Below are 19,721 nucleotides of genomic sequence, written 5' to 3' on the forward strand. Positions count from 1 at the left end.
CTCCAACACTGGGGATCACATGTCAACATAAGATATGGAGGGGACACACATCCAAAGCATATGAAACTCTAATGATTCTTTGCTAATTTTGTCTCTCAATGATCTGTCTAGTGTATGAGTGGGATGTTGAAGTTCCCCACTATTATTGTATTCTGTCTGTCTCATTCTTTAGGTCTAGTTATATTTGTTTGTAAATTTAGGGGCTGTGATGTTGGGTGCATATATATTCAGCATTGTTATATTCTTTTGCTAAATTGATCCCTTTATTACTATATAATGACCTTCTTTGTTTTGTATTTATTTATTTATTTATTTATTTATTTATTTATTTATTTTTTTAAAAAGACATTTATTCAGCGTCACGATCAGACTATTACATTTAGCAATCAACAGCATGGGTGCAAAAAAAAAAAAAAAAAAAAAAATCTACATTAAAACCCTTTGTTGGAATGCTTTACACTTTCCACAGAACAGAAACTAAAATAACCTGTTATACAATTAGTCACAAATACAGTCCTCGAGTTTTTTGCCCATACACATGAGTATTTGTCTAAAACATGTCTTCTTTGTAGCAGCTAGGCCCTGCCACCACTGTGCTTGGCTGAGTTCACAAATCTGTTGTAACCTGTAGCTTCCCTGTCACTTCTCTGGCTCTCCTCTCCTGCTAAGCTTTGTTTCCTAATTAAAATCTTCTGCCACTGCCATAGCTACTGCTGCTGCTGGAACCGCCATAGCCACCTTGGTTTCGTGGTTTTGCAAAGTATTGACCTCCACCGCCATAGGGGCCAGAGCTTCTGCCTCCAAAATTTCCTCCCTTCATGGGTCCAAAATTTGAAGACTGATTGTTGTAATTGCCAAAATCATTGTAGCTTCCACCACCTCCAAAATTGCTTCCATCATTACCAAATCCATTATAGCCATCCCCACTGCCACCATATCCACCACCACCACGGCTGCCACCAAAGCCACCACGACCACTGAAGTTTCCTCCACGACCGAAGTTGTCATTCCCACCGAAACCACCTCCACGACCACCACCAAAGTTTCCAGAACCACTTCGACCTCTTTGGCTGGATGAAGCACTAGCCATCTCTTGCTTTGACAGGGCTTTCCTAACTTCACAGTTGTGGCCATTCACAGTATGGTATTTCTGAATGACAATCTTATCCACGGAGTCATGGTCGTCAAAGGTTACAAAGGCAAAGCCCCTTTTCTTGCCACTGCCTCGGTCAGTCATGATTTCAATCACTTCAATTTTCCCATACTGTTCAAAATAATCTCTTAGGTGATGTTCTTCGGTGTCTTCTTTAATGCCACCAACAAATATCTTTTTCACAGTTAAGTGGGCACCTGGTCTTTGAGAATCTTCTCTTGAGACAGCTCTCTTTGGTTCCACAACTCTTCCGTCCACCTTGTGTGGCCTTGCATTCATAGCTGCATCCACCTCCTCCACAGTGGCATATGTGACAAACCCAAAGCCCCTGGAACGCTTGGTGTTTGGATCTCTCATTACCACACAGTCGGTGAGCGTTCCCCATTGCTCAAAATGGCTCCTCAGGCTCTCATCGGTTGTTTCAAAGCTCAACCCTCCAATGAAGAGCTTCCTCAGCTGTTCGGGCTCTTTAGGAGACTCTGACTTAGACATGACGGCAGGGAGAAGAGAGACTTTAACGATGCTTCTTCGGCGGCGTCCACGGGCAGAAAGGCTGTATTTATTTTTAATGTTTTTGATTTAAAATCTGTTTTAACTGGTATAAGATATAGCTATTCCTGCTTGTTTGGTTTTTCTTTGCATGGAATATCTTTTTCAATCTATGTACTTTCAGTCTATATGTGTCTTTACAGGTAAAGTTGATTTCTTATAGGCAGCATATAGTTGCATCGTGTGTGTGTGTGTGTGTGTGTGTGTGTATGTGTGTGTGTTTGTTTTGAGATAGAGTTTTGCTCTTGTCACCCAGGCTGGAGTGCAATGGCACAATCTTGATTCACTGCAACCTCTGCCTCCCAGGTTCAAGTGATTCTCCTGCCTCAGCCTCCCCAGTACCTGGGACTACAAGCATATGCCATCACATCCAGCTAATTTTTGTATTTTTGGTAGAGATAGGGTTTCTCCATGTTGGTCAGGCTGGTCTCAAGCTCCCAACCTCAGATGATCCACTCACCTCAGCCTCCTAAGGTGCTGGGCATCATGCTGTTTATTCTGCCAATACATATCTTGTAAGTGGAGCATTTAATCCATTTATTCAAGGATAATATTGATATGCTAACCTTTATTCTTGTCATATTGTTAATTGTTTTAAGTTGTTTTATATGATAAGTTCTTTCTTTTTCTCTTTTTGTCATTGTGGTTTGATGAGATTCTGCCATGTTGCCATTTGATTCTTTTCCTCATTTATGAGGTTGTTTTTATAAGAAATGTGAGTTTTATTTTTCTGTGTGTTTTCATAATGCTGAGTGTTGACCTTTCATTTCCATGTTTAAGACCCATTTGAGCATCTCCCATAGGAACAGGCTAGTGAAAAAAAAAAAAAAAAAAAAAAAAAAAGGAACAGGCTAGTGTTGACAAGTTCACTCACCATTTGCTTGTCTGGAAAACATTTTATTTCTCCTTCATTTATGAAGCTTATTCTGGCAGAATATAAGATTTTTGACTGACAGTACTTTTCTTTCAGCAGTTTGAAATGCCATTCTGTTCTCTTCTGGCCTGTAAGGTTTCCACTGAAAAGTCTGCTGTTAGTCTGATGAGTTTTCTTAATAGGTAACTAGATGCTTTTCTTTTGCTAATTTCAAAATTCTTTCTTTCTTCTTGACTTTAGACTTTCTAAATACACTATTATGTGAAGTTCTTTTTGCAATGTATTTGCTGGGGCTCTGTATCTGGATGTCTAACTCTCGTGCTAGATGTGGAAGTTTTCATCAATTACTTCCTAAAATTAGGTGTTCTAATTTTTTAAAATCTCTCTTCCCCCTTGGAAATACCAAAAATGCATAAGTTTGGTCACACTATGTAGTCCCAGATATCTCAAAGTCTTTGTCTATTCTTTTTCATTCATTTTTCCTTATTTCATCGGACTGGATATTTCAAAAGACCTGTCTTCAAGTTCTTAGATTCTTTTTTCTAATTTTAAAGATAGGGTTTCACTATGTTGCGCAGACTGGCCTTGAACTCTGGCCTCAAGGAATCCGCCTACCTTGGCCTCCCAAAATGCCAGGATTACAGGCATGAACCACCTCACCCAGCCATGTTCTGAGGTTCTTTCTTCTGCTTGGTCCACTCTACTATTGAAGCTTTTGAATATATTCTGTATTCCCTTCATTGAATTTTTTTAGTTCAAGAGTTTCTGCTTGTTTTTTTTTTTTTTTTTTTAAGTATCTATCTCCTTGTTAAATTTATCATTCATTTCCTGTACTGATTTTCTAATTCTTTGTATTGATTTTCAAATTTCTCTTGCATCTTGTAGGGCTTTATAAAATCAATATTTTGAATTATTTATCTGGCATATTGAGGGATTCTTTTTGATTGGGATCTGTTGCCGGACAATTGTTGTAGTCCTTTGATGATGTCTCATTTTTCTCCTTTTTCATGTTTCCTGTGTCTTTTCATTGGTATCTGCAAATCTTGTGTAGCAGTAGCTTGTTCGAGTTTTTTTTTTAATTGTTTTTGTAGGAGAAAATTTTTTTCCTGAAAAATGTATGTATATTGTTAGTTGAGTAGGATACTTTGGCTTTCATTCTGGGTGCCTGTGGTAGTGTGATCTTAGTATGACTTCATAGGCGGTACCCACGGTCACTGGTATCTTTGATTTCCTTGGTAGCTTAGAGTACAGTTATTACTTGAGATTGTGGAAAAATTTAGCTGGGTATTGGATGCCAAGTGAGCCCATCATTGGGCCCTGGTGGTGGCAGCAGCTTGGAGAGTGTGCCTGAGCCCTAGAGCAGCCTACACTGGCTTTGGTATTAGTGAGTCCTGGGAGGCTGATTCTTGAGCTTCCTAGTGGCTTGGTGAGAGGTTAGTCATGGGAGTTGGGGGACAGGGATGTGGGCAAGTTCTCAGGCCCCTGGGAAGCACACCCTGGTGAGATATGGGTGATGGCGGTAGTGGTGGTGGAGCAATCCACTAGGACCCAGGCAGTCCATGTTGGTGTTGCTGGTAGATGCAATGGGTTCGGTGGGCTACTCCTCAGTCCCACAGCATCCTGTAGAAGGGTGGTGGTATTGTCCTAAGTGTGCTTAGGAGAGCTTGTTCTCCCCTGTTCCTCCCCGATCTGGGTGGTGGCAACAGTGGCATCAACTCACACTTGGCAAAAAGGGGGACAGAGCCCAACATTAAACTCTCATAATTGTGCAAGCTGTGGGCTTGTGACCCAAGAGGGTAGGACCCTTTCAGGTAAGCAGTATGGACAAGAAATTGTGGAAGCGGGGTCCGCTCAAGTCTCCCTGTCACAACAGCCCATAGCAGGGTCAGGGGAATTGTCCTAGGTATATGTGAAGGAGCTTTGTTTCCCTGTCCCTCCTTGGCCAGGTGGTGGCTGCAGCCAGGTCAACTGAAACTGGGCCTCAGGGTAGGGCACAGTACAGTATTAAACTCTCAAAATGGTTTCTTGGGCCTGCAACCAGGGTAAGAAGCTGCAGGGAGTGTGGTTCACTCACATCTCAGTCTCAACAGCAGCCCACAGCAAGGCAGAAAGGACCCTCCCATGGGTGCCTGGGAGTGCTGGGTCTCCTCTATACCTACCTGAAGCAGTCGAGGGGCAGCAACCATTTCTGTAGATCTCTAGTGTCTAGGTTCTCAAAATGGCACCCAGCTGAGGCTGCTCTAGGCTCAGATGGGATTCCATGTGGGTTCCATTTTCCAGGGCAATGTCTCTGCACAATCTTTAGGGAGCTCCATACGTCAGGCCCAAGACCCAAGTGGGTTGAGGGTTTCTACCATAGCCAAGATCATAAATGCCCATTTCACAGTGTGGAGCCCTGGGAGTTTCTCTCTTATAATTTCCCCACATCCAGGAGCCACTCTCAGCTTTCAGTCAATCCCCTTTCCTTGCTCACTTCCGGTGCTTCCCATCTCTTCTCTGTTGAATCCCATCTCTTCTCTGATGAATCCAAGCACTCTCTCCTAGATAATCTGTTTAAAATGGAGTTCCTCTCCACGAAGAAGGCCATACTACCTGCATCTGGTCAGCCATCTTGATCACCTTTCTACATTTAAAGAGACACAGCATGTAAAACATATTAGTTCCCTTAGGAATTGTTATTTACCTAGCCCTCCCAGTCAAGAAGTGGTCTGCATTTTAAAGGATTTTAATAAGATGAAAAATATTCTAAAATAAATTTGCAGTGACCCCATCTCCCATTCTTCCTGCGATAAGGAAGACCAAAGCTATGTGTTTTCTGTTTTCTTTTCATCTGGAAATCCCTTTCTTCTAACTCCCTTCAGAAGCTGCTGCTTTTTTTCACTCCCCAGTGATTTCAGGGAATTAGGTTGTTACAAATGTTTTCCTCAGAGTTAATAGTTTTTATTCATGGGATGCTTGCTCCAATAGAAGCTACTCAAATATTACCAGAAGAAACTCTTCATCAGTGCACTTGGCGGCTGACATCTTTGTCCTCTTAAAAAATAAAAATAATAAATAAACAAATAAATAAATAAGTTGTTCGGGCATGGTGGCTCATCCCTATAATCCCAACACTTTGGGTGGCTGAGGCGGGCAGATCACCTGAGGTCAGGAGTTCAAGACCAGCCTGGCCAACATGGCGAAACACTGTCTCTACAAAAGTACAAAAATTAGCCGGGCATGATGGTGGGTGCCTGTAATCCCAGCTGCTCGGGAGGCTGAGGCAGGAGAATTGCTTGAACCCAGGAAACGGAGGTTGCAGTGAGCCGAGATCGCTCCATTGCACTCGGCCTGGGCGACAGAGCAAGACTCCATCCAAAAAAAAAAAAAGTTGTTCATTCCTGTCATCTATCCAACTTCTTTCCCATCTCTGGACTCCTAAGTCTTGCCATTTTCCTGGTAGGGAGGAACTTCATGGCCATGGATGTGAGCTGTCCAAACACTCTGAAGAAAAGAATCTTGACTTTCTTCTCTTCTTTGACCTTTCTCACTCTATTTCAGCCAACATTCCCACAGCCCCACCCTAATCCTGTCATCACTCTGAAATGTGAAACACAGACATTTCACTCTCTGACCACAACCCCTACCACCCCAACTCCCCCACTGCTTCATTGCCAATGGCCTGAGGGATATACTGGTCAACTAGGTCTTTGGTTAAGGTTCCAAAGAGTGCAAACACTGTAGAAGGTCAAGTCTCCCTCCTATTAAAAGACTTTTCTTCTAACATTTTGAAATCTTTTGTTACATGTTTACATGGAAGTATTTGAAGAAACACAAGAGATTACAAGCAGTTTTTCTAATGTTTCATAAAGAAAAACAGGTGGGGCCTGGCAGTCCAAAGTAGTGATTAACAGCATGAAATTTACATTCACAGCCAGGTGTGGTAGCTCACGCCTATAATCCCAGCACTTTTGGGAGGCCGAGGTGGGTGGATCACCTGAGGTCAAGAGATTCAGCCTGACAAACATGGTGAAACCCCATCTCTACTAAAAATACAAAAATTAGCTGGACATGGTGGCTGTAATCGCAGCTACTCAGGAATCACTTGAACCCAGGAGGCAGAGGTTGCAGTGAGCCGAGATTGCGCCATTGCACTGCAGCCTGGGCAACGAGAACAATAGAGCAAAACATCTCAAAAAGAAAAAAAGAATGAAAGGAAAGAAAGAAGAAAGAAAGAGAGAAAGAGAGAGAGAAAGAAAAGAAAGAAGAAAGAAAGAAAGAGGAAGGAAGGAAGGAAGGAAGGAAGGAAGGAAGGAAGGAAGGAAGGAAGGAGAGAGAGAAAGAACGAAATTTACAGTCACACGAGACCACACTAAGACTCTACCCTCATTAGCTGTGGAATGCAGAAGCCAGTCAGTTACAACCGACTTTGGGGGCTTTACCTAACTCATTTGCAAAATGGAGACGATAAAGCCAACCTCACAGTCTTGCGATGAGGAGTTTAATTAAGATAATGCTCATAAAATCTTCCCACAGTTCTGGGGTGTTTTTCAAGCAGATAAATGGAGCTGGGCTAGGACTCTTTTAATCCAAACACAGATGAGCACAGGAAAATATCAGGTGTTCACATGTATGCAACATGGCCCACAAGCCTGCATACAGACACCTGAATGCACACATGAAAACATCTACATGCTTATATGTAGTCACTCAGTTGTGAATGCGTACACACAAATATGACTATGCAGTATACATCTTGTTTCACACAGAAATGCACAACGTAGACACCCCTAAATCATGTGTGCACACATGCTGTATGCAGAGACAGACAAAAAGACTGGCAAGCATTGAGAAACAGTGGCACACCCCATCAGGCACACACACACATGTGCATGTGTAGACATAAGTTGGAATGGATACCCATTATCAAGCACAAACATACACCCCACAAAGCCTGGCGCACACATAAATTCATGTATCAACATGGACATACTGAAACATACATGCACATAGACACTACAAGCATGCACCCAGAATGACACACAGATGGTTGTATAAATGAGGATAAACATGGCAGAGGCATCCAGGAGAACCCATTGGACAAAATGGCACAAAATACAAAGATGCAGGAGCACACAGGGTGATTGAGGGGAACACTGACTTGCAGGAAAGGAGAAAAAGAAAGATAGAGACGGGATCCAAGACAAGTGTAGACAGACAGGTGGGCAAAGTCCTGTGCAGGGCTCCAGGGCCAACCAGAATAACCTGAGAGTCTAATGCTGGTCTGTCCTTCTGCAGATACTGCCGAACTCAGCACCACGCTCCAGGAGGCCATGAAGGATTAATTTCCTATTCACAGCTCCATGGGGTAAGTCTTGGCTGTGCTGAGGAAGACATGGGGAAAGAGGTTCCCAAAGACTCTGTCCCTTCCCTCCTTCCCAAAGGAAAAGATTTGGGAGCTTTAGACTAGAGAATGTAAAAGCAAGGAAGGTGCTTAGGGAACATCTCATCCATCCGTTTCATCCTACAGATTAAAGAGAACAACTACTGTTCATTGAACACCTACTGCCATGTACCTCATCTGCATCAACACATATACTTCTCCCCTAAATAGTTGAAGAGGTAGGAGCTGTTCTTGGCTCCATAAGGCTCACAGAGATAAAGTCAACTGTTCAAAGCCACACAACAAAGAAAGGATAAGGTTAGGATTCCAATCCAGGCCGTAATCATTATACCATCCATCCAGAAAGGGAAACTGAGGCCCAGCAAAGAAAAGGGATCTTCCTGGGTTCAACACTGACTCACTCTGAAAGCCTGTACCCAAGACACTGCCCACTGGGACAAGTCCCTCCCACATGATTTCAGACACCATTCTCTCACTCCACGCTCCAGGGTAATCAACATCGATTGACCTCTATGTCCACAAATACTGGAGTTCTCCCAGCCTGTCTCTCCCCACCCCTCCCTGGCCAGGTCATGGCAGCCTGCTGACCACTCAGTGCCCTTCCCTATGCCAACCTCACTGAGAAACCAACTCCCCAGATTTCTATCTCCCACCTTTCTAAGAAACAAGAAGGAAAAGGAGGGACCCAGGCTTGGGGCCAGCCCAGGTGCAGGCTGGTGACCAGGATTAGAGGGATTGATGTCTGCCCAGCTGGTGTTAATCCTCCTTCCCACCTCTTCCCCTCCAAAATCAACAAACAGCTTTCCTCTCTTCACGTTGTTCTCTGAACTTTGCTCCCTCCACACAGGTCTCAGAGCTCAGCATCCCAGAACACATTCAGGAAGATGTCAGTCCTGGGGGTGCCAACCTCACCCACCTCCCCTTGTCCAAAGTTGGTGACCCTGAGGACAGGTGCAACCCTGGAAGCTCCAAACATCAGAGCCTGTCCTGTGGCCATCTAGGGCCCCTCACAGGGTCTGGCTGAGGCTCACACAGCACCAATATCACACCTGCCTTATGCTCATGTCAGAGCCTACTGTGACCAACCTCAGACCCTAGATGGTGCCACTCTTATGCCTTCCTGAAGCAGGACACTCTTATGCCCTGAATGACACCTGAGACAACACACAGAGCCCTCTTGGCACCAAACATGACTTTAATATTCTCCTGCTGTCAAGTTCAGTGCCAACTTCTTTCCCATCCTCGCGTACACCTGGGGGCAGTCCCAAAGCCAACACGATGCCTCCCCTCCCTGGCCGTACCTGAGGCTGATATCAGAACCCGCCAGTGTCATCCTTGTGTCCACTGCTGATGCCAGTCTCAGCACCCATCTCCTGCTAAGCCTGGCCTGCTCTTGAATCCCAAGGTGATCTAGGCCAGAAAATGAAGGGGGACGAGGAGAGAGTTCACATCCCAGCTCCCTCACTTACTCCCTGTGTGACCTCACTCAAGAGGGTTTATGGAGTCCAGATCTGCTCGTCTTCAGAATGAGGATGATGATGAACCAACCTCATTGTTACAAAGATTCGACCAGGTCATACACACCTAGACTTAATCTTCCCATATGCGACCGTGCTCACCAAAGGGTAACTGTCCTGTTTACTAAGGAAGAATTTCCCTGAGGGAAGGACAGGAGGCTACTCATCCCTTCTCCACTCCCACCCACCCAGGCTCTGTCTCTGTGCCTAACACTGGAGTTTACCCCAATCTCTTTTGCGATTGTTCCCTCTGCCTGCTAATAGTGGTAGCCCCTGACAAAGCACGAATTGCTCTTAAAGGAGACCTAACTGACCCTCAAATATGATCTTCTCTTCCCAAACACTCCCTTTCCACTGGCGGGAAAACCAAATCCACAAAGTGGAACTAAGGACACAGAGGAGGAGAGACGGGAGTTCAGGGCCACTCACGCATGTCCCCTGCCCACTGTCTGTTTTCTGTCCTCTGTAGACCCTTATATAAAATGAGAAACATAAATAACAATAATAATATTAATAGGGATGATACAATCAATCTAGTGGGTTTCCCTAAGGATCTGGGTTGGAAGCCAGAGGAGGTCTTTATAAATTCCAACCCTTGGGACATGAGATGTTTCCACCATTTGGGGGTTGTTATTACCATTTCTCCAGACCTGGCCAATCCCTATGCCAACTGATAACTCGAGGTACTCTCCTCGAAGTGTGGGGAAGGTTCCCCTGAAATATGGCTGTGGTCTTCCACTCCTTTCCCAACCAGAGATGTGCAGTGGAGGTTCTATGGCACCCATCCTGGCCTCACTCTGAGGTTCCAGTGAAGATTCTGGGCATCAAGAGACAGCTCTGGGCCACAGCAAAATCAAGTCAGTACCTGGGCACAGTGCTGAGCTGTGGGCTTTCTGGGAGGAGCTGCTGGGCTTGCTACACACTCCTCCTCCCAGAAACTCCACACCCACACCCTGGGTCTTCCTAGCCCCAAGACTCTCAAGTCCATATGCCTGGAATCCCCCCTCCTGAGACTGTTAACCCTGCATCCTTCACAACAGAAGACCCCCAAATGCACAGCCACACTTCCGTCTCACCCTAATAAAACCCAGACTTTTGGGTTCCTCTCCCCTGGAACCTCCAAATCCACAACTTTGGGGTACATTCTCAGTCTCAGACCCAAAATCCAAAGTCCAGGTGCTCCCCTGTGCAAATATTCCAAACTCCTCCGTTCTACAGTTTATCTGATGCCCCGTCCTAAATCCACAGCCCTGAGGCACCCCTCCTGAAGTACCACAGATTTAGTCTGGAGGCCCCCATCCCTGCTCAGCTTACCTGGGGTCCCCCTCCTCCTCCCTTGCTGGCTGTGTCCCAAGCTAGGCGGGATTCAGGTGTAGATTGGGGGTGTAGTTGGGAGGTAAAATGAGGTGGTTATATAATCAACAGAACTCCGCCCCTGTTTTTCAGGCAGTATAAAGGCAAACCACCCCAGCCGTCACCATCGATCATCCCACTGCCACCATGCTGGCCTCAGGGCTGCTTCTGGTGGCCTTGCTGGCCTGCCTGACTGTGATGGTCTTGATGTCTGTCTGGCAGCAGAGGAACAGCAAGGGGAAGCTGCCTCCGGGACCCACCCCATTGCCCTTCATTGGAAACTACCTGCAGCTGAACACAGAGCAGATGTGCACCTCCCTCATGAAGGTGTCCCAAGGCAGGGAGATGGGTGGCACAGGGTGGGGGCTGCCCAGCTGGCTGGGGCTTTGTGGACCAGAGTCTTAGGAAAGGGAGTTTTGGAGGTTAAGCGTCAGGGTCCTAGCCAGGAAAGACAGGATCTTGGGATGTCCAGCTCCCTGACTGTGAGAACCTGAATGGGCGAAACATCCCAGTACATGAAATCTCAGTGCTGGGTCCATTCGGAGTAGCGGCCGCTCCCTCTAACCACTCCCACCCGCCTCCATCAGATCAGTGAGCGCTATGGCCCGGTGTTCACCATTCACCTGGGGCCCCGGCGGGTGGTGGTGCTGTGCGGATATGATGCCGTCAGGGAGGCTCTGGTGGACCAGGCTGAGGAGTTCAGCGGGCGAGGCGAGCAGGCCACCTTCGACTGGCTCTTCAAAGGCTATGGTGAGGGGGTGCCCAAGAGGGGGAAGGTGGCCAGGGGGACGAGATGGTCTCAGTGTCCCCAGGCTTCTCCCTGACTCTCCTGTCCACTGGAGGCTATGACAGAGCCCCCTGTCTGGTCTTCTCTCCCCATCTCCCTTCATTGTGGCCTCTCCATGTGTGTCCCTCACCTGTCTCCAGCGTCCCTGTCCTGATTCCTCCCTGCCTCTCTCTACCCCTTGTTCTCTCTCCTCGTTCTGCCTCACTGGAGTCTCCTCTTTCCCCTCTCTCTCCATCTCTGAGGACATCCTGGGTTTCTGTTTTCCAACCCTGGCCCTCTGTCTTCATTTGTCTTTTTGTCGCTCTCAGCTTCTGTGCTTCTCCGTGTTTCTCCTCTCTCCGCTACCCTCTCCCACTTCTTCCTCTGTCTTAGGATTTCACCTTATTCCTACTTCCACATCTCCAGTCTCCACCTCCTGGTAACAGTCTGTCCTCCTCCCTGATCCTCTCTGTTTCTGTCTCCTTATTTTTCTCTCTTCTCCAGCTCAGCTTAAGAATCTTTCACCATTTTTATTTCCTCCTCCCAGATCTCCCCATATCTCAATTCCCCTCCCTCCATCCTCTTCCTCCATCTCTCTCTCTCTTTCTATCCCCACTTCCTTCCCTTCCTCCATGGAGTGTCCCTGTATCCCTCTGTTTCTCTGGGCATCTGCCTGTCTAGCCTTTCTGCTTCTCTTCTGATTATCTTATTTTTTCTATCTGATCTCTCTCTCTCTCTCTCTCTCTCTCTCTCTCTCTCTCTCTCTCTCTCGTTTCTCTGACTGAGTTTGCAGCTCTCTTGGGCACTCGCGCTGAATCCATCTGTCTCCCACCCCACTCCCTCTCTGCTCCACCCTTGGGGAGCCCCCTGGAGCTGGTCCGCTCCTGCCACCGCCGCTCCCTGACCTCTCTCCACCCCCACGTTCACCTCCTCAGGCGTGGCGTTCAGCAACGGGGAGCGCGCCAAGCAGCTCCGGCGCTTCTCCATCGCCACCCTGCGGGACTTCGGGGTGGGCAAGCGCGGCATCGAGGAGCGCATCCAGGAGGAGGCGGGCTTCCTCATCGAGGCCCTCCGGGGCACGCGCGGTAAGCAGGGGACCCCGAGTGCGGGGGCAGGAGCAGGAAAACGCCCAGGGTTAGGGACCCGCGCGTGCGCATTCTGCCCGGGGATGGGGACTAGGTGGGGAAAGGCGCCCGCATTTCCAACCCTGGAGTCTGGCGCTGGGAATTTGGCTCAACTGGGCCCTGCCTCCCGGAATTCTGACTCTCCTCAGACCTCTGAGTTGACTCTCTCCCCAACCCTTTCCTCCGGCCACACCCTCAGGCGCCAATATCGATCCCACCTTCTTCCTGAGCCGCACCGTCTCTAATGTCATCAGCTCCATTGTCTTTGGGGACCGCTTTGACTATGAAGACAAAGAGTTCCTGTCACTGCTGCGCATGATGCTGGGAAGCTTCCAGTTCACGGCAACCTCCACCGGGCAGGTAACCGGTTGCAGTCCAGCCCGTGACGCCCCTACCACAACCTGCCAACTGCTCCCCTACCTGGAGACAGGTGCCCCAAACTCCCACCCCCCTCCAGACAGTGTGCCCTCAAAATCAGCCCCCAATATTGGACAACTGGGCAGTTGCACCAGAACCCAGGATGGGTGCCCAATACCCAGTTTCCAAGGATACCTGAATAGCTCAACAGACACTCCCCAGAACAGAGCCTGCCGGCAGGATGCAAGCCCTCAGCTCAGCTCTCTCACCTGGGCACGTGTTCCCATCCCCAACTTACCAAATTTTCTAACAGATGCTCCCTACCCAATTCTTCTGAATATTTTAACACCTGGACAAGTGACTGCCTCAACCCCCCTCCTGCATACCTGAACACCTGGTGCTGCAAAATCCAGCCCATCATAATCATTTCACATCTACACAAATGTCCCAAATTAGCCCACTGGAATATCTGGCCAAGCGCCCTCTACTTCACCCACTTAAATACATGAAAACATCGACAGCTGCCCTAACCAACACCCTAAACACGTAAGTATCTAGACAGATGATTCCCCAGACACCCAAATAAGTGTTCCCCAAAACTTTCCAATCACACACCCTACAGAGGAGCTCCCAATGCATCCCACTTGGATAGGTAAACACCTGAACAGGTATCCCCTCCACTTCAACATCTTCACCAGCCCCACTTTAATACCTGAACACCTGAACAAAAGCCCCCAGTTCAGACCCAAAAATTTTCTGGGTAGTTGTCTCCAACCAAGCCCACTTGAATGCCTAAATACCTAGACAGGTGACACTCCCCTCATACCAGCCCCACCTGAATAGCTAAACACCTGGTCAGGTGTCTTCCAACTCAACTTCACTTGAATATCTGAACACCTAGATATGTGCTCCAATCCAGCCTCATTTGCATACCTGAAACCTGGATATATGCCTCAGTTCTTCTCACCGAAACTAGTAGAACGTGGCCCTGGCACCTAATCCACATGAAAACTTAGATATAAGTTCCCATCCAACCCCGCTGAAATACCTAACCACCTGGACAGATGCCTTTAACTCAGTTCCTTCCTTGCTATGAAACAAGTCCCATTCCCATCAGCTCCTGCCCCCTGACAACTGTCCTTCCCTTCCCATCCTCTCTCTGCAACCCCAGCTCTATGAGATGTTCTCTTCAGTGATGAAACACCTGCCAGGACCACAGCAACAGGCCTTTAAGGAGCTGCAAGGGCTGGAGGACTTCATAGCCAAGAAGGTGGAGCACAACAGGCGCACGCTGGATCCCAATTCCCCACGGGACTTCATCGACTCCTTTCTCATCCGCATGCAGGAGGTACACCCCAGCAGCCAGTGCGGGGAGGTGCAAAGCCAGGCAGAGGGAAATCAGGCTGGGAGTGGGGCAGGCAGATGACACAGGCCCATTCAAATAGCCCTCATCATAATAATCCTCACAATTGGCCGGACGCGGTGGCTCATGCCTGTAATCCTAGCACTTTGGGAGGCCAAGGCAAATGGATCACCTGAGGTCAGGAGTTCAAGACCAGCCTGGCCAACATGGTGAAACCCCATCTCTACTAAAAATACAATAATGAGCTAGGCGTGGTGGGGTGCGCATGTAATCCCAGCTACTCAGGAGGCTGAGACAGGAGGATGGCTTGAATGCGAGAGGCAGAGGTTGCAGTGAGCCGAGATCATGCCACTCCACTCCAGCCTGAGTGACAGAGCAAGACTCTCAGGAAAAAAAAAAAAAAATCCTCACAATCCCAACTATATCAACCACAGCTGTTCCAACCACTGAGCCCTCACCCACAGGCAGGACTTGCGCATGTGAATTAGAATAGCAAGCACTTCTACAGCACTACCACGTGCCAGCCACTGCGTTAAGTGCTTTAAGATAGTCCCCCACTGAACACTCACAACAGCTCTTGAAGGAAGTTCAATTATGGCCCCAATTGTGCAAATGAGGAAACTGAGGCCCAGAGAGTTTAAGTATCTTAACTGAGGTCACAAAGCGAGGAAGCCTTGGTCCCCCAAGCTCAAAGGCTGGTGTCTCTGAGCCTAAAGCTGGTGCTTTTACCCACCGTGCTCTGTAACCATTCATGCCCTGGTTATCAGACACACCTCTGTGGACAGGTGACCTGGCTTTACATTACAGGGTCCCCACCTCCATCTGGACGTCAGTCTCCCGTGTGGGAAGGCTTTAGGGAGTCTGAAGCTCAGGGAGAAAGGATCAAGGGAGGAGATGCCTCCATAGTAAGTTTCAAGATTTTTAGGGAAGAAATAGGATGCTGTTGCTTAAAATTCTGTGCTTGTATCTCCGAAAAACTCTTTTTTTCTGACTCTTCATCTTGCCATCTCTGTACTACTTTCTCTTCGTCTCCCCTCATCCTTCTCTTTCTAAATATTCGTACCATTAAAAAAGTAACAGACTGGGCAACATGGCAAAATCCCGTCTGTACAAAAACTACAAAGAGTGACTGGGTATGGTGGTGCATGCCTGTAGTCCCAGCTACTCAGGAGGTTGAGGTGGGAGGACAACTTGAGCCCAGGGTGGGCAGAGGTTGCAATGAGCCAAGATCACGGCACTGCACTCCAGCCTGTGTGACAGAATAAGATCCTGTCTCAAAAAAAATTAATTTTTTGTAAAAAACAAGTGAGCCTGCATGGTCATGTGCATGTGCAGTTCCAAGTACTCAGGAGGCTGAGGCTGGAGGATTCCTTGAGCCCAGGAGTTCGAGTCCACCCTGCACAACTTAGCACGACCAAGTCTGTATAAGAAAAAAAACAAAAAACAAAACAGACAGCTAAGTTGACAATTAAAGGACAGATGTTCAGCAAGGTAAAGAAGGTGAGAAGGAAGAGCATTTTGGCCAAAGTCAGCAGCCAGGACAAGGGCTGGAACCTGGAGCGAGTCTGGCAGATCTAGGGTCCCTCTTTCCACCTTTGGTCTGGACCAAAGAGAGGAAGATCCAAGAAAAAAGCCCTAGAAGGGTCCCAAGAGCATGGGGAGTGAGGTTGGTCTAAAGCCCCCTCTCCCTGCAGGAGGAGAAGAACCCCAACACGGAGTTCTACATGCAGAACCTGGTGATGACTGCGCTGAATCTTTTCTTTGCGGGCACCGAGACCGTCAGCACCACCCTGCGCTACGGCTTCCTGCTGCTCATGAAGCACCCAGAGGTGGAGGGTAAGGCTGGAGGGGGAGGGAAGTGGAGGGCCCCAGACCCTCAAAACTCCCTGACCTGCTGCAGTGTCCCCACCTGTCCCAGATCCCAGGACCCTGAGACGTGCCTTGCTGTCCAGAGACAGGGCAATATTCAGCTGATAGGCATCAGCTGAGTCTCACTGGCTATTAAAATACTGAAAATGTCTGCAGTGATTGGTCAGTCACTCCTGTCCCAAGCCCACTGAGTGCCCCATTACCCGCTCCTCTGGATCATCCGCTAAGTTCCTCCTGGTGCCTCCACTGTGATTCTGGCATGACCTGGTAAACAGGATCCTGCTCCAACAATGCGAATGACTAATGTCCGCTATGAATGATCTACCTCTGTGTCATACACGGAGCCATGTCACCCACCCCGTTTTACCTATTCAGACTATCATCCCTGCCCTGACACCCTAGCTACCCAAACACATTCCCCCTCTTCCCCCAGCCAAGGTCCACGAGGAGATTGACAGAGTGATCGGCAAGAACCGGCAGCCCAAGTTTGAGGACCGGGTCAAGATGCCCTACACGGAGGCAGTGATCCATGAGATCCAAAGATTTGGAGACGTGATCCCCATGAGTTTGGCCCACAGGGTCATCAGGGACACCAAGTTTCGGGATTTCTTCCTCCCTAAGGTACTGTCCCCCCACCCCCCAGACTACAGGGACGTCCAGCCTCTCTCTGTGTCCCCAGCATCCCACCCCCATTAGAAGCTTTCTAGACCCTGTCCCACTCCCTCAATCAGTCAAAAAAGACTTCCCCCACCACCACATCCATTCCACCTTCCCACTTAGAGACTCCTGAATCCTGCATCTCCCCAGACTCTTTGTGTCACGAGAATCAACCCCATGTTCCCAAATTTCCTGTCTTAAGAAACAGGAGCCCCCTTTCTATTAGGCCTTTTGCCTTAGGGACACAAATCTCAGGTCCCCCAAACACCCTGCCTAGCAGGACATGGACCCCATGTCTCCCAAACTTCCTGTTTCAGAGACATGAACCTTCTATGCCCCAAAATTCCTTCCTCAGAGGACCCCAACTCCTCCATGCCTGCCACTTCCACTTACCTGGGGCACCCTAGTTCCCCCTCCAGCCCCTGTGTACTTTCACCAGTCCCCAACCTGCCTCATCACACACACCTTCCTCCTCCCTCCCAGGGCACCGAAGTGTTCCCTATGCTGGGCTCCGTGCTGAGAGACCCCAGGTTCTTCTCCAACCCCCAGGACTTCAATCCCCAGCACTTCCTGGATGAGAAGGGGCAGTTTAAGAAGAGCGATGCTTTTGTGCCCTTTTCCATCGGTAAGAGACTAACTACTGTTTGCCGCCAGGCCACTGCTCACACCAGCAGGAGCCTCCCTCACCCAGCTCCCCTCTCTGCGGTGTAGCCTGGTATTTCTCCAGCTTGGAAGTTCCTTTTAAATTCTACCTTTGAGCCACGAGCTGATACTCCCTTAAGTACCAAGCACCCAATACCTGCACCTAGGCAAAAGGGAAGGAAACATCTTCCCCCATAGATTTATTTGTCTAGGGTCACACAGCAGATTCTTCAGATCCCTGAAAAGGAGATAATGGCACAGCACAGCAGTCATATTTGCAAGTGTGTCTGGCAGGTAGGGGCATCTAAACCTCCCATTGCTACACCTGGCATAGATCACCCCATCTATGATGGATGCGTGACATTATGCCTTTCTCAAAACCCGTAGAACTGTACAACACAGAGCAAACCCTAATGTAAACTATGAACTTTGGTTAGTAATAATATATCAATATTGGTTCACCATTGTTATATCTCTTATAGAAAGAAACTGAGGCTCAAGGAGGATCAGAGTCTCCTCTGAAAGTCTCTCAGGCCATAATATTCCACCTCTCCTCCCTGGGAGAGCCGCAGCTGGAGGTCGGTAGTGGGGCGAGGCTGCACTGAGAGTGGGCTTCACCTCCACCCCTCCCGCCTCTCCTCCTCAGGAAAGCGGAACTGTTTCGGAGAAGGCCTGGCCAGAATGGAGCTCTTTCTCTTCCTCACCACCATCATGCAGAACTTTCGTTTCGAGTCCCCCCAGTTGCCTAAGGACATCGATGTGTCCCCCAAACACGTGGGCTTTGCCACGATCCCACGAAACTACACCATGAGCTTCCTGCCCCGCTGAGGGAGGGCTGTGCTGGGGCAGATCTGGTGGGCGGGGCCCGGGAAAGGGCGGGGCTAGGGGCGGGGCTAAGAATGGGGGCAGGTTGGGGGAAAGGAAGGGGCGACGTGGTTAGAGGGAAGAGAAGAAACAGAAGGGGCTCAGTTGACCTTGATGATGTCCTTCAGAGCTGGGATGAAAGGAAGGGAAACCTTACAGTATGCTATGAAGAGTGGTAATAATAGTATCTCTTATTTCCTGAACAAGTACCTCCATGTCAGCTTTGTTCAAAAAGCGTTGCACGCTCACCTCACTTAATTGCCACAATCCTCTGCGAAGGGGAACAGCATTCATGCCCATTTTACACGTGACAAAACTGAGGCTCAGAAAGTTGTCTCTATCTGATGTCTCACAAAACGTAAGTGCCCAGAAAATCTTCGAACACAGATCTGTGCCCATAGCCCTCTAGACAGATTCTTAAAAAGCACCCCTTCCTCACGTAAAACAGCTTAGTATAGCATCACATGGCCTGAACATCCCTGTCCTGGGGCTTTTTCCGGAGACCTAGCGGGCGGCTGTCCTACCTTCACTGCCCACATGTCCACACTCTCACCTACTCAGCGCGCTTTGAGTACCAAGGTGCAGTCTGAGCTCACTACCAGGTAAGGCCACTGTCGCCCATCCAGAGTCAGTCCAGGGACACAACGAGACATGAATGGACATACAGAGTCAGTCCATTGACAATTATTTTGCAGAGTAGAAGTTTTTATTTTAATGACATTCTGTCATTGTACCTCTTAAAGAAGTTGAAGTTGAAGGAGAGAACCACTTTCAGAGAATGCCTGGACAACTCTGGATCAGGACATACCATATGCATGTGTGTGATCATGTGCAGGCGTGCATGTGAGCATATGACTGCATATTCTCCTCTGTGTATCCATGAAACACATTCCACTATGTGTTTCTGAAGGTGGGGCTCTCCGGATGGATCTGGGGTCTGTTGTAAGACCCAGCTAAGAGTTTCACAATCACTGCCCACTCTCAAAGAAGTTAGCGTATGTCCCCCTTAGAAGCTCCCTTACAGCGTTCGTGAAAATTAACTCCAAGTTTATTGTAGACCTAAATGAAAAGTGAATATCTATAAAACTTCTAGAAGATAACACAGGAGAAAATCTAGATGACCTTAAGTTTGATGATGACTTATTAGATATGACACCAAAAGAACAATTCTTGAAAGAAGCTATTGATAAGTTGATAAGTTCTGTCATTAAAATTAAAAATTTCTGCTCTGCAAAAGAATTGTCAAGAGA

The 19,721-nt window shown here is 48.1% G+C and overlaps 3 protein-coding genes across 6 annotated transcripts in view; 1 reads left to right on the forward strand and 2 right to left on the reverse strand.

The window, feature by feature from the left end:
- Positions 1–19,721, reverse strand: part of LOC126942028 (cytochrome P450 2G1) — an 88,296-nt gene that overhangs the window by 20,928 nt on the left and 47,647 nt on the right. Inside the window, exon 2 of one of the 3 annotated variants that reach the window (XM_050769081.1) lies at positions 5,050–5,199. The gene's annotated coding sequence lies outside the window, so the exon portion shown is untranslated. Of the gene's footprint in view, positions 1–4,735; positions 5,367–19,721 lie in introns of those variants that run through there. The other 2 variants (XM_050769079.1, XM_050769080.1) reach the window with 2 other exon arrangements.
- LOC126942067 (heterogeneous nuclear ribonucleoprotein A1) lies at positions 344–1,714 on the reverse strand. Its single transcript, XM_050769261.1, has one exon. It carries the CDS (start codon positions 1,643–1,645, stop codon positions 683–685), a length of 963 nt encoding a protein of 320 aa, XP_050625218.1. The 5' UTR covers positions 1,646–1,714; the 3' UTR covers positions 344–682.
- On the forward strand, positions 10,178–18,674 carry LOC126942027 (cytochrome P450 2A13). Of its 2 annotated transcripts, XM_050769078.1 has the most exons (10): positions 10,178–10,333; positions 10,923–11,156; positions 11,417–11,579; positions 12,531–12,680; positions 12,919–13,079; positions 14,248–14,424; positions 16,134–16,275; positions 16,742–16,929; positions 17,449–17,590; positions 18,254–18,467. In XM_050769078.1, the coding sequence occupies exons 2-10, from the start codon at positions 10,977–10,979 to the stop codon at positions 18,433–18,435; spliced, it is 1,485 nt and encodes a 494-aa protein (XP_050625035.1). In that variant the 5' UTR covers positions 10,178–10,333; positions 10,923–10,976; the 3' UTR covers positions 18,436–18,467. The 2 variants fall into 2 exon arrangements, with proteins under 2 accessions (XP_050625035.1, XP_050625034.1); XM_050769077.1 differs by lacking the exon at positions 10,178–10,333 and having other exon boundaries at positions 10,937–11,156; positions 18,254–18,674.

This window comes from Macaca thibetana, chromosome 19 (assembly GCF_024542745.1).
Source record: "Macaca thibetana thibetana isolate TM-01 chromosome 19, ASM2454274v1, whole genome shotgun sequence".
In the NCBI taxonomy this organism is placed as follows: Eukaryota; Metazoa; Chordata; class Mammalia; order Primates; family Cercopithecidae; genus Macaca; species Macaca thibetana.

Coding starts and splice junctions, on each gene's coding strand:
- LOC126942027 (XM_050769078.1), top strand. CDS start 10,977: ATGCTGGCCTCAGGGCTGCTTCTGGTGGCCTTGCTGGCCTGCCTGACT. Junction 11,580..12,530: donor CTGGCTCTTCAAAGGCTATG/GTGAGGGGGTGC, acceptor TCACCTCCTCAG/GCGTGGCGTTCAGCAACGGG. Junction 12,681..12,918: donor GGCCCTCCGGGGCACGCGCG/GTAAGCAGGGGA, acceptor CCACACCCTCAG/GCGCCAATATCGATCCCACC.
- LOC126942067 (XM_050769261.1), bottom strand. CDS start 1,645: ATGTCTAAGTCAGAGTCTCCTAAAGAGCCCGAACAGCTGAGGAAGCTC.